General features: G+C 39.4%; 1 protein-coding gene across 10 annotated transcripts in view; it reads left to right on the top strand.

Annotated features, from left to right (window-relative positions):
* Positions 1 to 15,752, top strand: part of FREM1 (FRAS1 related extracellular matrix 1) — a 178,862-nt gene that overhangs the window by 59,925 nt on the left and 103,185 nt on the right. For all 10 annotated transcript variants that reach the window (XM_017867169.1, XM_017867168.1, XM_017867166.1 and 7 more), the window contains 4 exons: positions 277 to 385; positions 2,923 to 3,054; positions 6,370 to 6,714; positions 7,441 to 7,583. In XM_017867169.1, the coding sequence (XP_017722658.1) occupies positions 277 to 385; positions 2,923 to 3,054; positions 6,370 to 6,714; positions 7,441 to 7,583 (729 nt within the window). The remainder of the gene's footprint in view (positions 1 to 276; positions 386 to 2,922; positions 3,055 to 6,369; positions 6,715 to 7,440; positions 7,584 to 15,752) is intronic.

Consider the following 15,752-nt stretch of genomic DNA (forward strand, 5'->3'; position numbering starts at 1 on the left):
TTGGTCTCCTGAGCAAGTGCAGAGACACATCTCCAGCATATTACCATTTTTAGATTAATAACGTCTTTTATGTAGAAGAAAATTTAAAAATACTGTTAAAGTAAGGAGCAAGATCTAGAACCTGAAAAAGTCAAATCAGGTTGTCTAAAATGAGATGTGGGAACCGCAGAAACCTGAATCCCCGTTTGCCTCTGTGTGTGGCTATACCCCAGAATTAATGCTGTTTTACCCTCTAATGCTTCAGTGTGTGGTTCCTTTGCCTCTGTTTGTTTATAGGTAGAATTGGAGGTATATGACTTCTTCTTTGAAAGGAGTGCACCTATGACAGTCCACATCTCCATCAGAACAGCAGACACAAATGCCCCCCGTGTATCCTGGAATACAGGTAAAGCTCAATATGAGGCATAAAGCAACATAGCCCTGAAGGGAATACAAGAAAGATGGGTCAGGAAAGAAAGGTAGTTTTATTCCTATGTCATACATGAGGCAACTGCAACCCAGACAGATGAAGGGCATCAGATTGTAGCTTTTGTTGTTGTTTTTTTATTCCTCCTGGCAGCGTGAGAAATTTAAATCCAGGATTTCTGTGTCCTGCGGCCAAGTTCTTTCTTCTGCTGGAGATAAGACAAAGGGACACTTTTCAACTGAATGAAGCAAAGAAGTGACTGTTTGTGATACTGAGCTGTAGTGGGACTGAAATCTCCAACTCAGATTGTTACAAGGGACTGGAGAAAGGTTTAGCTTTTGTAATCCATATTTTTATGTTGGGCGACATGGAAACTGAAAAAGATAAATAAGAGCTTTAACTGCTTTAAAATATGGCTTTCTATGCCATATTTAATTCTGAGTGGACTTATGTGATGTATATATGTTCACCAGATGTAAATGTGGAATGTAAATGGAAATCTTTTCCTTTCTCACTGATCCCATCAATACCATTTGAAACATACTTAAAAGCAGTGATGGTAGACTGTATTAAGGGAAAAATGTCTGCGTCTGATTTAAATCCTCAGGTGGCAGCTTAAATAAGCTGCCTTGTGTGTGTACACATAGGTATGTGTTTGTATGTATGTGAGTTTCAGTAGAGATAGAGAACATCAGGTGAGCAGCCTTGATTTATAATTCTGGCTCTACATCCTATTCGATCTCTGTCAGGGGGATAATGAGACAAAAGACGGAATCAGTAACCTAAAGTTTAGAAATAGTCACATATTGCGTGGACTCCTGCTTGAGTGTAGAGATGGAATTGTCTGTACGTGTATGTGTGATTGGTGACACCCAGGTTTGTTCAATGTCATTTTGGCTGCTTTGAACATCAGAATCCTTTTTAAAATAAACATTTGTTTATTAGGAACTTGATCTGTGCCATTGTTGAAATTTGGAGAATATATTACATTTAAAATTATTTATTATTTCACCATGCAGATATAACCAATGTTAATATTTTGCTGTATATATTTCTAGGCTTCTCGATTGTTCCTCTGCTGTGCTCCGTGATGCCTTGTCCTGTGCACTCCTGGCTTCCAAACCCTTATTGTATTGCCAGTCATAGAGATTCTTCTTATGCACCCCTCCCTCCCTCCCTCCCTCCCTCCCTTCCTTCCTTCCTTCCTTCCTTCCTTTTCTTTCTCCCTCTCCTTTATATATGTATTAGCCCAATTTCCCTAGAAAACAGACCCTGAGGCAGATCAGACGTACTAACCCTATACTGAAAGCAAGAGTAAGGGGAGAAGCAAATAAAAAGGTGGCATAGCTGAGCTGGTCACAGTTTTACAGTAAGATAAAGCAGATTGGTCTGTAGTGTTGATGTCTCCAGGGAGAAGATGCAACCACTGTGTTTGGGAAGAGTTGGAAGTGGGGTGGGGAAAAGGTCAACAATCTATTAATGGTCAGTTCTTTCCCATTTCCTGTCTTTAATGGCTTAAAGTTTACTTCAGTGGCTGTTAACTCCCCACATGCCCAGAGGGTGTTATCTGGCCCTTCTTAGCAGCCATAGAACATATTCCCTGGGTCCCCTGGTGCAGGGCCTGATAAGCCACAAGGTTGGTCCTGCCGCCACCAGAGGCAGTGGAGGTAGCCGGCTGTATCAGAAGATGAGGCAGTGGTGGCAGGAGGGCTTTACAATTTTGGAAACTGGGAATCCTCATGGGGCGGCTGCAGCTAGAGAACAATCAGTTGGTCGAGGCCAGAGTGGTGGGTGAAGCTGGCAGATGTGAGAGAAGCATAAGATAGGTTCAGCAGCATGCTACCTTGCAATTGTACCAGCTTGCTCTGCTCCCTTTCAGGATTCTCTGTAATCTGTTGTAATATTGGAGTCAATAGTACTAAAAATAAAATAGTACTAAAAATAAAAGCTACATTCCAGTTTCTTGAAAAGCTTTTAAAGATGCAATATTCAGATGGTTTCATGAGTGGAAATTCATTCATCTTTTCTTAAGCAGGCACGTTGGCATGTCACAGAACTTGCCAGTACCCTTTTCTTATCTTTTTTTTTTTTTTAAGTTCTGGGATACGTGTGCTGAACGTGCAGGTTTGTTACCTAGGTGCACATGTGCCATGGTGGTTTGCTACATCTATCAACATGTCATCTAGGTTTTAAGCTCCACATGCATTAGGTATTTATCCTAATGCTCTCTCTCCCCTTTCCCCCATACCCCAGAACAGGTCCCAGTGTGTGATGTTCCCCTCCCTGTGTTCATGTGTTCTCATTGTTCAGCTCCCACTTGTGAGTGAGAACATGTGGTGTTTGGTTTACTGTTCCCGTGTAAGTTTGCTGAGGATGATGGTTTCCAGCTTCATCCATGTCCCTGCAAAGGACATGAACTCACTATTTTTTACACTGCATAGTATTCCATGGTCCAATGTGCACATTTTCTTTATCCAGTCTATCATGCCAAAACCCTTTTCTCCTTTCTTTCACAGGTCTGAATCTCCTTGAGGGGCAGTCTAGAGCCATCACTTGGGAACAGTTTCAGGTTGTCGACAATGACGACATTGGTGCAGTCCGGCTAGTCACTGTTGGTGGCCTGCAGCATGGATGGCTGACTTTAAGAGGTGAATGATCCAACTTGGTAACCTAGCGAAGAATCCAAAAGTATTTTCTTCAAAAGTACACGTATTTAACAGATATATGTAGCATCTCTTGGGCCCCATTTCTCAATGAAATTGTCAAATGCAGAAGATCTGGAGATCTTGAAACCATTGACTTTTGTGTTCAAGTGCTCAGATCAATGTCTAACCATTTATGAACAGGACCTTGTGCGTGGCTCATTGTTTAAACCTCAGTTTTGCTTTCTGGATGCCATGCAGGACTCCTTCTAAGTATACTCCTTAACTAGTTATTTTTTTCCCAGTTGGAGGACAAAATGTTTTTTATTTCTCTGCTTCAAAGAAGTATTTTGAAAAATTAGGCCAAGTGTGGTGGCTCATGCCTGTAATCCCCACATTTTGGGAGACTGAGGCGGATGGATCACCTGAGGTCAGGAGTTCGAGACCAGCCTGACTAATATGGTAAAACCCCGTCTCTACTAAAAATACAAAAATTGGCCAGGCATGGTGGTAGGTGCCTGTAGTCCCAGCTACTTGGGAGGCTGAGACAGGAGAATTGCTTGAACCTGGGCAGCAGAGGTTGCAGTGAGCCAAGATCATGCTGCTGCACTCCAGCCTGGGTGACAAAGCAAGATTCCATCTCAAAAAAAAAAAGGAAAGAAAAGAAAAATTAATGCTTAATTAATACTTCAGTAATAATGATGTTATGTTATTAGTAGTAGTTGTCATGATTTAAAAGAAATAAATTTATAATTCTATGGGATGATAGTTAACAAGGTAATAACCCTAATAAAAGTAATATTTACACTTTATGATAAAATAAGTCATTCCTTATAATGAGCTCAGAGGATTTAATTCAGTTATCTTCTTGGTTTCCCTAACTGTAAAGCAGAAAGATAACTCTCAGGGAAAGTGATCAGGGAATTCTGGAATCAAAAACAAAATAATAAATGTGTGATAAATCCTACTGCTTAATCCCAGGACAGTGGGAGGCCAGTTTAAATCTGGGTATACCAGACAGGTTGGGTGTTCAGTTGTACGTAAGAGAAATCCAAGTGAAGTGGCTTGAAAATTAGTTATTTTCTTCATGTCTTTGAGGCTGGAAGACACAGAAGGAACAATGAAAGAAGTCATGGCATCTAAGTTTGCTCTATTTAACAAGTTTTCCTAGGAGCACAATACAACAATTTCCACTTAGATTTCTTTATCAAACTACGTCACATACAACTCAGTGCAAGGGAGTCGGGAAGTCTGAGTATTTTTAAATGACCGTATTGCTATGCCAAATACAACTAGGATTCTGGTAGTGAGGAAGAAGCATAAAGTGGCTCTTGGCCAAGAAAGTGTTAAATCGTTTATTCCTCTAAGGTCTTTAACACAGCCACATGGTGTGAAGAGAGTAGTGGGGTGCACCTGCCATTAAGAATTGTAAGTCTCTGGCTGGGCACAGTGGCTCATGCCTGTAATCCCAGCATTTCGGGAGGCTGAGATGGGCAGATCACTTGAGGTCAGGAGTTCGAGACCAGCCTGGCCAGCATGGTGAAACCCCATCTCTACAAAAACACAAAATAGCCCGGTGTGGTGGTGCATGCCTGAGTCCCAGCTACTCAGGAGGCTGAGGCAAGAGAATCGTTTGAACCCAGGAGGTGGAGGTTGCAATGAGCCAAGATCACGCCACTGCATTCGAACCTGGGAGACAGAGGGAGACTCTGTCTCAAAAGCAAAACAAAACAAAACCAAGCAAAACAAAAAGACAAAAAGAATTGTAAGTCTCTGAAGGAAACAAAGCAATGTTTATTAATACTATGGAGATGAAATGAAGAGTGGGAGAACATAATGCATTGATGGTCTGGGTTCAGAGGAGATAGAAAATAGTATGACCATTTATTAAGCATTTACTTTGTGACCGATACTGTGCAAAGCATTCTGTATACTTTATCTTGTTTATCTCATATCAACTTTATGGTATTAGATACTATTATTATTCCCATTTTACAAATGGGTAACCTGAGACTTAGAACAACTGACTTATCTAAGGTAACACACCTAGAAAATGACAGAACTGGGATTTGAACCCAGTCTGTTAGATATCAGAGCTCTAGCTCTTGGTCTTTGAGCCAGTAATTTTCAAATAGGCTTGATAACACTGGTTGTTGCCTCCCTCCCACCCACCCCTGAATTTCTGATTCAGCAGGTCCAGGGTAAGGCCTGAGAAGTTACATTTCTAAAACTTTCTAGGTGGTACTGAGGCTGCTGGTTTGAGACCACTCCTCTAAGAATTGCTGCCATGTAGGATGGTAGCAATTAGCTGAAGAATAACCAACACTTATTGTAGGCTTACTGTTGCTTAAGTTCTCTCATTCTTGCTGTGGATTATGAGGTAAGTATTTGTATTAGTAAGGGTTCGCTAGAGAAATTAAGCCAACAGAATGTCTATCTATGTATCTATGTATATATCTATCTACCTACCTGCCTACCTACCTACCTATCTATGAGGTGATTTATTATGGGAATTGGCTTATGTAATTGTGGAGGCTGAGAGGTTCCATGTTAGGCCATTGGAGAACCAGGAAAGCCATGAAGTCATGGGTATTAGTCTGAAGGCCCGAGAACCAGGGAAGCTGATGGTGTAATTCCCAGTCCAAAGCCAAAGGCTTGAGAAGCTGGGCAAGGGGAGTGGAGAGGGGTGAGTGTGGTAGGGAAGGTGAAGGGTGGAGGGACAAATGGGGGTGTTAGAGGGTGGCTGGTTTATGTTCCAGAGTTCAAAGGCCCAAGAGCCAGGAGCTCCAGTGTCAGAGGGAAGAAGATGGAAGGAAGTCTCAGCTCCAGAAGAGAGAGAACATTCCCCTTTCCTCTTCCTTTTTGTTCTACTCAGTCCCTCAATGGATTGGATGATGCCTGTCCACAATGATAAGCGTGATCTTTTCTCAGTCTCCTGATTCAAATACTGATCACTTCAAGAAACACCCTCTTCACAGAACCACCCAGCAATAATATTTTACCAGTTGTCTGGGCATTCCGTAGCCCAGTCAAGTTGATGGAAAAAGTTAAAACCATCACAGTAGTATTATCCATGTTTTATAGATAAGTTTTATAAATTAAATACCTTGCTCAAATCTGCACAACTGATGAATGTTGGAGCCAGTATTCAAAACTAGATGTGTTGTCCCAGAACCCACTAACAATCTGTAGTTTTTCCAGGTGAGGGAAATGCAGGCTGCACACTTCCCTTAGCAGCCTCTGTTGTATTGATGCTTTCCCCACAGCTGCTGCTTCTGCACTCCCTCGCTCAGTCTGCTCCATCTCTGCTCTCTCCCTCAGGGGGGAAAGGATTTCTCTTCACCGTGGCTGATCTCCAGGCTGGAGTTGTTCGCTATCATCATGATGACAGCGATTCCACCAAAGACTTCGTGGTCTTCCGGATATTTGATGGCCATCACAGCATCCGTCACAAATTCCCCATCAACATCTTGCCCAAAGATGATAGTCCCCCGTTCCTCATAACCAATGTTGTGATTGAACTGGAGGAGGGGCAGACTATCCTGATCCAGGGATCCATGCTGCGAGCTTCAGATGTGGACGCCAGTGATGACTACATCTTCTTCAATATCACGAAACCTCCACAAGCTGGAGAGATCATGAAGAAACCAGGGCCAGGACTGATAGGTAAGTTCTGGGTAGTTAAGATCATTTGAATGGAATTCACTCTTATGTGGAGAACCTTCTATGCACCCTTCTGGGTTTGCTGACATTGTGTCAGAGTTTGTGCTAAGGTGAACATCAATTTTCTGAAGTAAGATAGTATTTTTATTCCCATTTTATAATGAGGAAGCCTGAGATTTAGGAAAGTTAATTTGATCTATCCAAGGTTGTGCATCTACAGATTTCCAGAGCTGAGCCTCAAAGTAACCACTACTGTATGAAAAATTAAGTCAGCCACGCAAGGTGATAGAACAAATTAGTCTAAAAGGAGATTTTTGGAATATTCTAGATTATTGATAATTTCATGAATAACATTTGTTTACATTTTGTTGGAATCATTTTGTAACTATTTCTTAAAGTGGGTAGATCCAGAGTTTGACAAAATAGGGATCAAGTAAGTAGTTAGTGTTACTTTGTATATTTGAAATAAGAGTAAGTTTCTTGAAAATATTTTTCTAATGCTAATTTTTCCGTATATCAAGACAGATGTAGCAACTTTAGTTTTCCTGCTCTATTATTTATTATTTTTCTGCTTTATTATTTATCTTTGATGAAAACATTTAATACAGATTCCTTGGGGGCATATAATATACTAGACAGATAAGACTTTTGAAGATAAGTCCAATATCATTGTCCCTCAATATTTGATAGGCTTGTACAAAAGTATGTGGTGTTTTATGGACCCAATAGGCTATCCTGTCCCTGGCTTCCTTCAGAGGGATTTGTTTAATGGAATCATTTATTATCGTCACTTTGGTGGAGAAATCTTTGAAGATTCTTTTCAATTTGTCCTGTGGGACAGCCATGAACCTCCAAATCTTTCAGTGCCACAGGTAAGAGACCGTTTCTGAACACTTTTGCAAAGTCTTGTACACAGGTATCAATTCTAGGACATGTGGTTAGAAACCACATGAAAACAGGTTTCAAGGTTTAAAATTGAAAACAATCGATTAAACAAAATTAAGCAGATTTCTTTGCAATAGGACTACTCAAATGTTTCCTTTTGAAAGAGTTTTATATATATGTATGTATTCAGTGTTTCCAGGTCATTGAACTATGGGACCCTTTTATGTAGAGCAGCTCACAAAATTTGCTTGTCTCCAGACACTCAGGAAAACATTTATTTTATATGTGGTGATTAAATTATAAGCTCCAGAGTGAGGCTGCCTGAGTTTCCCTCTTGATCTTGACACTGACTGACTGGTCAGCCCATGCCCCAGTTTCCTCGTCTGTAAAACCGATAATAATAGAACCTTCCTTTAGAGTTATTGTGAAGGTGAGATAATACATATGAAGTACTGAGAACATTTTGGTACATGGGAAACACTCAATAAATACATTAGCTATTATTTATTGTTGTCTTTAAAGATCTAAGAGTCTCTTACTACCATTAGAGGATATAATTTAAATGTGTAGAATGTAGAAATAAGTTTAAGCAAACATTGCCACATAGAAATTACAGAAAGTGGAGTCAGGGTAGTGTCTAGACAACTATAATAGACTCCTTGAAAAGAGAGGCTGGTTGATAATAGAGATTTTAAAAAAGGACAGCTGAAATTAAGTAATCACCTACTGATATGGTTTGGCTGTGTCCCCACCCAAATCTCATCTTGAATTGTAACTCCCACAATTCCCACGTGTCATAGGAGGAACCTGTGGGAGGTAATTGAATCATGGGGGCAGGTTTTCTTGTGCTGTTCTCGTGATAGTGAGTAAGTCTCACGAGATCTGATGGTTTTAAAAACAGGCGTTCCCCCCTGTGCAAATGTGCTCTCTCTCTCTGTCTTTGCCTGCTGTGGTCCATGTAAGATGTGACTTGATCCCTTTTGCTGTGATTGTGAGACCTCCCCAGCCATGTGGAACTATACGTCCATTAAATCTCTTTCTTTTGTAAATTGCCCGGTCTCGGGTATGTATTTGTCAGCGGTGTGAGAACAGGCTAATACACCTACTATGTATAGTACTTTTTGCTAGGCATTTTGTACCTGTTATCTTGGAAGATAGCCTGTATATGGATCCAAGCAAATCTCCAACCTGTTCTAGAATGACTGCTTAAAGCAAGTGTCCTATTTGTCACATAATGCCTTCCCATAATGTCACAGACACTGACATTAGCTAATGCATAGATGATTGAGCTATTCATCTGTGGCTAAGAAGAGTGTAACAGAAGGAGATGATCAGAAAGAATGATTCCAGAGAGTTCTGAAATGGAAGGCAGTAGGTGATCCCTATTAAGGAGTAGAGAATGAATGAGAAAACTCGGTTCATCTGCTCTTTGACTAACAGGTCAATTCCTTTTCAAATAACACCTCCCACTTTTTATCAATGTATTATATGTCATTTCTAGATTAAATTTTTCCTTGAAACCTTAGTTGATTTAATAGTTCAAAATGGTAACAGTTAATAGGATTTACTTCTAAATCTTCTATGTATCCAATCTGAGTTATGTTTCTGAGTAGGATACCATATCACTTTTAGCAGCCTAGGGGCCTTTTTAAAAATGAAAATTTCAGGACTTCCTTTTTATTCTTTTGTTGTTATATATTTTATAAATCATGTTCTTCATATACACAAATATAGATGTCAGATTTCTCTGTAATGAAAACTTTAGTGCAACATAATTATTTATGAATGTGGGCAAATTGGTCAAACTAAACTGTAGATCTAGTTATAAGTTTATTCCCTGTGATGGATAGGTTTCTAAAGATGCTTATCATGTTTTTCTCTGCTTTCATCTTCTTAATTTATGTCAGAAGGAGAAAGAGATTGGGGCAGAGGGAGATCTACAAATTTGCTGTCTTCATTAGCCTGTATCTTTGGCCCTTAAATATTTATCCAGTTCAGACTTGTGTCCTACCTCTCTACCTGACATCTTTACGTGTATATATCATCAGCATTTTAAATTCATTATGACCAAAATACATTTAGCATGTGTCCCTAAAAACTTGCACAAAATAACTAGCTGGACTCTCTGAAGTCATCCCTGACTCCTTTCTCTAATGTCAGCACAACCAATCTGTCAGCAGGTTTACTAAATCTGCTTGATGAGTTTCTCTGATCTAGCTCTACTTCCCCACCTCTTTGCCATTGCTTCAGCTCAACCTTCATCTTTTCTGGACTAGATTATCCTCAGAACCCCTCCCGTGGCCTTTTACAAATAGAGGTGATTAACCAAATCCTTATAGTTGCGATGAATTAAAGCTCATTAATATAATAGCAGTATTCTTAGTGAAATTAGCATCTGTTTTTCCCATTCTCCCTCTTCTGATTGGTGGTAGCTTTGTCTTAGTTCCTCTCCAGACTATGGACTTGCTCTCAGCTATAACATCACCTGTTCCAAGAATCCTCTGACAACCCCATTCCACAAACCCTCAAGCTGGATCAGCTTGTCCTTTTATATGCTCTGGCATCTGTTTACACATATCTTTGTTGTTGAACTTTCTATAAAGTAAGACCACAATTTCTTTGATTGGATCTCCTTGATAGCAGGGACCTGGAATTATTCATTTCAATATTTCTAGACCTAGGTATCTGACTCAGTGTAGACCCTGACGAACTGCTTATTGATCACAAAATGAATTCTGGTTCTTTCAACTTTTACTGAAACTGGGAGGAGATAAAACCCAAATATTTGATAGAGACTAGGGAGGGAGTGAGATGGGGAGGTAATAAGTGTAAAGCTTTATTCTTCAGAGTTTCTAGAAATAAGTATGTGCATGCCAATGAAACAAGTATTGTGTGTGTGTGTGTGTGTGCTAGCAAGCATTTTTATATTTAAAGTTCCGATATTATCAGTGAAACTCCAATATTTGAGGAGCTCAAATGATTATCTGGTCTATTTGATGTTTACATTCTCAATCTGGACAAGTATCTAGTCATATCCTACAAATAAAAATAGATTTAAAATATTCAACAAAATTAGTAACTTTCAGCTGCTCAACTAGAAGTCCGGATAAGATGATTACTTGATGGTAGCTTTTGTGATCAGAAGATTCCATGGTTTTGATTTATTTTGACGTAATGGAAGCACAGATGAGCAATATCAATTCTGTCTACAACAATGGCATTCAGAATACACAATTTGAAAATGATGAGAATTCCTTTTGAAATTGACACACAAAGCAAAACTAAAATATGGTTAAGCTTTTTCTATGACATAAAAAAGGCTAGAACTTCAGCTCAGCCACCTACAAGCTGTGCTCCCTGGGGCAAATCACTTAACCCCTTTGGGGCTCAGGTTTTTTCTCTGAACATTGGGAATAATAACCATGGCTATTAGTAAAGTGCTATCTGGATCACACAAGAAAGCTAGTAGAACAGTGAGTACACAGTACTTAGTAGGTGCTCAATAAATTAATTTCCTGTCTCTATCCTTTCATGACTGTTGCCAAAGTTTACAGCATGTTTATCCATTATGAAGCATTTCAGTAATTAAAAATTAAATCCAGTTATCAAAATAAATACAATGGCAGTCATTTTTCTATTCTCCTGGAGTCAGTGTCATGATTTTCCCCCCCAATTATAGGGTTTCACTAATCTACAAAGTTCAGAAATTCTCTGTGGGGCCTCCCAGCCATAGTGTGGATCAGTGAGGCTCTACTTAATTGGAAAACTGGATTTAATAAGGAAACAATAGTTATTGTGCCTTCAAAGAGACCATTTTCCATGCTAATTTATTCTCCAATGTGTTCTTTGTGTAAAAAGAATGTACAGCCTGCTTTTTTATACTCCTGTAATAATTTTTGGTGGGCACATTTGTGTGTGTGTGTGTGTGTGTGTGTGTGTGTGTGTGTGTGTGGTTTTAAGGAGCGGAGAGTTTAATATGCAAGATGGAGAAGAAGGAAGGGAGAATACAGAAGGAAGAAGCTCCCCTATACAGAGACAGATGGGGGAGTGGCTCCAAAGCTGAAAGAAGAGGTCCCCAGGTGTGGTGGACACCAGCCAGGTATATATGCAGAGGCTGGAGGAGGCGGTATCTGATTTGCATAGGGCTCAGGGAATAGGCTTGACCAGGCATGTCATTCACATAGCCCGCAAAAAAGCTGGTCCTCCCACCCTACCTTTTAATATGCAAATGCAGGGCGCCATGATTTCTACACACATGGGGATATGTGGGGGTGGCCATGTTGCCAAGAGCATGTGGGCCAGGGGCAAGAAGGCCAAGAGAATTGCCATGTTGGGTGGACCCAGTTTCTGATAGTTGGCATTTGCATATAAAAAGTTGCCCACCTGGCTCTAAGAGCTGGGGCTTTACAAGAAAATTTTCCGGATATGCTTTAAAAGATGAAAACTACCCAAGGACCCCTTTTCCTCTCTATCTGCCTAAAATAATTTCTTTTTCTTAGTAACTCCTACCACATTCCTCCCTGTGGCGATATCACACTAACTGCAGTTAGGGGGTTTTGGGCGAAGACTCTTTCTGGCTACTTCCTACTTAAAAGGGGCGTGGAATGGGGAACAGCAGTTAGGGCTCCTCCTGGGGTTGATTTAAGGGTCCTGGGAGGAATGGCATGTCCATGTGTGGTTCAGTTTGCAGGACCATTTGCAGTTTGATTGCTTTTAGGCGAGAAGAAACAATTTGAGTTATAGTACTGAAAATACAGCGTACAAGCAAGAGGGGGCTTCATAAAGGGGTTAACCAATTCCATGAAGAAGACTGGAATTTCTTATAGAGGGATTGTAGCCACCCAGGGCTGAAGCCGGCATTTCCCCTGACCCTGTTAATAATTTTGATTTGATTTTTAAGTACCTGTAGATTTTCCTTTCCTTTACTAGGTGGTAATCCAAAAGCAGCAGGTTTCATTTAAAAGTGCATCACTAAACCCAATGAAAAATCCTAGCAGACTTAGTGATAGTAAAACTTTTATGCTTCCTTTTTGTCAGTAACTATTATCCCGGTTATAAGGATAATGATTAAGCAAAATACAACAGCAATGAAAACTCTGTCGGATATTTTAGTTAGAAGGTGCTACCGTGTATAACCCTATTGCAAATAGTACAGTGAGGACAGCAGTTCCCACAAGTGTGGTGTGGTAGATAATTTCCATTTAAAATTTTACTTGCCAAGATATAGAATTCCCCTTTGGGGGTCTATGAAGTTCCTTGCTTTTATTTTCCCAAAGAAAGAAAGCTCAGAGTTATGGGCACCTTACTCACTTTCATTACCTGGCAGAATTTGCAAAGTAATTGCCCAGAACTAGCATATTGATTCACATTTTTACATTACCCATCCTTTTTTTTTTTTTCTCAGCTGCGGATCACCACTTGATTCACAGGAATAAGCCAGATTAGTCTAAAATATAGGCAAAAAGTTTAAAAACAATGAGACTAGGATTTAATGACAAATGTATGATAAGTTTTGAATTTTCTCTTCAGTCCTCATTTTGGTAAAAGTAATTATGAATGAACTTTAGTCTTATAGTTGGCCTGATTATTTGCATGAAGTGCAGCAAGAATGGTTATTTTTACATAGGCCTTTTGGCTTGGCTTTGATGAAACTCTGTTTCACAAGGAATTTCAGATAAGACTTTTATAGCCAAGCCCAGCCATGGGTTTGTATCCTCTAATACCTGTGAGCTGGGTGATCCTTTCCTCTTGAGGTCCCAAGATACACTCAGAGCTTCCAGACCTATTAGAAAGTGACATTCTTTACTGACCACAGGTCAGGAACCCTGTGTGGGGACTGTATAGACAAAGTAGGAGGCCAGTTCTCCCCAAGGGGCTTTAATTAGCTCTACATGTCAAGCTTGATTCCTTAAAGGAAAACACATCCTTTCAGTCAAAGCCTTGATAAAATAACCGGTTTTCCAGTTGTGTCCTGTTGACAAAGAAAAATTGATTCTTACTGCACTGATGCAAACAACTTTATTGCCATAAGAGTACTTATAGATAGTCTACAATTTCTAGAGGAACCAGGCGGAGAAAAATGAACATGCTCCAAATTTTGTTTACAGGAGAATACCTTACTTAATTATTAAAGGCTNTGAAGTGCAGCAAGAATGGTTATTTTTACATAGGCCTTTTGGATTGGCTTTGATGAAACTCTGTTTCACAAGGAATTTCAGATAAGACTTTTATAGCCAAGCCCAGCCATGGGTTTGTATCCTCTAATACCTGTGAGCTGGGTGATCCTTTCCTCTTGAGGTCCCAAGATACACTCAGAGCTTCCAGACCTATTAGAAAGTGACATTCTTTACTGACCACAGGTCAGGAACCCTGTGTGGGGACTGTATAGACAAAGTAGGAGGCCAGTTCTCCCCAAGGGGCTTTAATTAGCTCTACATGTCAAGCTTGATTCCTTAAAGGAAAACACATCCTTTCAGTCAAAGCCTTGATAAAATAACCGGTTTTCCAGTTGTGTCCTGTTGACAAAGAAAATTGATTCTTACTGCACTGATGCAAACAACTTTATTGCCATAAGAGTACTTATAGATAGTCTACAATTTCTAGAGGAACCAGGCGGAGAAAATGAACATGCTCCAAATTTTGTTTACAGGAGAATACCTTACTTAATTATTAAAGGCTGTAAATTGTTTAAAATAAGTTTCCTTGACTCTGAAAACTAAACAAGGATTAGTAGTATTCCAAGCAAAAGTCAAAAGTTTACTTTAACTTTCTCAGTGCTGTCCACTTACTTAAATTTTGTTTTGCTTGATATTTGTGAACATGTCAGTTTTTTAGGAGTCCCGTAGATTCTTCCTCTATTTCAGTGTTACAATCTTCAAAGCTATTAATAACCTGCATTTGAGAACACCTGTTAAAATCCTTAATATAGCTCGATTATAAACCATCTTTTGAGAAGGAACAAAGCAAGACAACAATTGTCTGTGGATGGCAACATTTCCAGGAGAGTTACAGTTAAAACATGACTGGGAAAGAACTTTATTTATCTTTGTGGTTTACAATAACTTTACCCTTAATTATGATTGATAGCATATACTTAGGCATTAGAATTTTAGAAAACCCGTACAATTTTGAACATATATTAGTGTTCACCAAAATGTAACTTAAAGAAGATTGGACATCATTTTGGCAATCTCATGTGACTAAACATGTCAAATAATCCTGTTTAACTCTTTTCTGAATGTTTCAGGGGCCTCTGAACCATCCAAAAGCCAGGCATCAGGAAGGATAATTTCCAGATTGCCATAAATTATGTTGCCAAAATGATGACTCAAAAGGCAAAACATTTTATTAGTCTTTACTATGACAAGAAAATTCTGTTTAAAGCTAAATTTTACCCTTGCATTAGTTTATTTTCAAATGAAAACTTATGGATTATTCCATTTTATCTTAATCAATTTAACCATGAGGTGAAATTTTACAACCTTTTATAACCCTCTTACTAAAGGGCAGAGTAGTGTTTTAAGACTTCCTTACTGTGCTTTTATTTCAATGGTTAATGTATGAAAAGACCGTATAGATACCATGGGAGAAGATGGTGTAGTGCTTCTACCATGCATTTCATTTCGAGGCAAACCAAAGCCAACTGGCTTATTTTGTAATCAGCCCATCCCTGATGGGAGTCTTATCTCTCAGTGTGGGGTTGGGATGTTGCCTTATTTTCCAGGTGGCTAAGAGCATGCTTGTCTGATTTATAACTACTATTAGCCATCCCTTACAGTGTATTTTCTACCTAGTTATTACCAAAGCTCTCTCATAATGTGAAGTAATTTCTGATACTCCCAAAACTCAAACCATCAGATAACACAATGCAAAACAGAACAGAGCCTTTGATTTTGAGAGGGATAATTTCCTTTTAATTCCTGGGGTTTTATGAGGAAAACACAGGTTTGTTTTGTTTATTTATTTGTTTATTTTTTCCCAAAACAGGGTCTGTGGCACCTCCTCTGTTTTCTCAGGGAGTCCCATGCTACCAGAAGTTATCTTAGAGCCTTTCAGGCATGCATTAAGAGTGATAAGACAAAAAATGGAGAAAAATAACAGTTGACTGAGAAGAAAAGAGCCTTTTTCCAGAAAAGCAACATCCAAAAAAAAAAAAA

Source organism: Rhinopithecus bieti, unplaced genomic scaffold (assembly GCF_001698545.2).
Source record: "Rhinopithecus bieti isolate Rb0 unplaced genomic scaffold, ASM169854v2 scaffold_3067, whole genome shotgun sequence".
Taxonomy (NCBI): domain Eukaryota; kingdom Metazoa; phylum Chordata; class Mammalia; order Primates; family Cercopithecidae; genus Rhinopithecus; species Rhinopithecus bieti.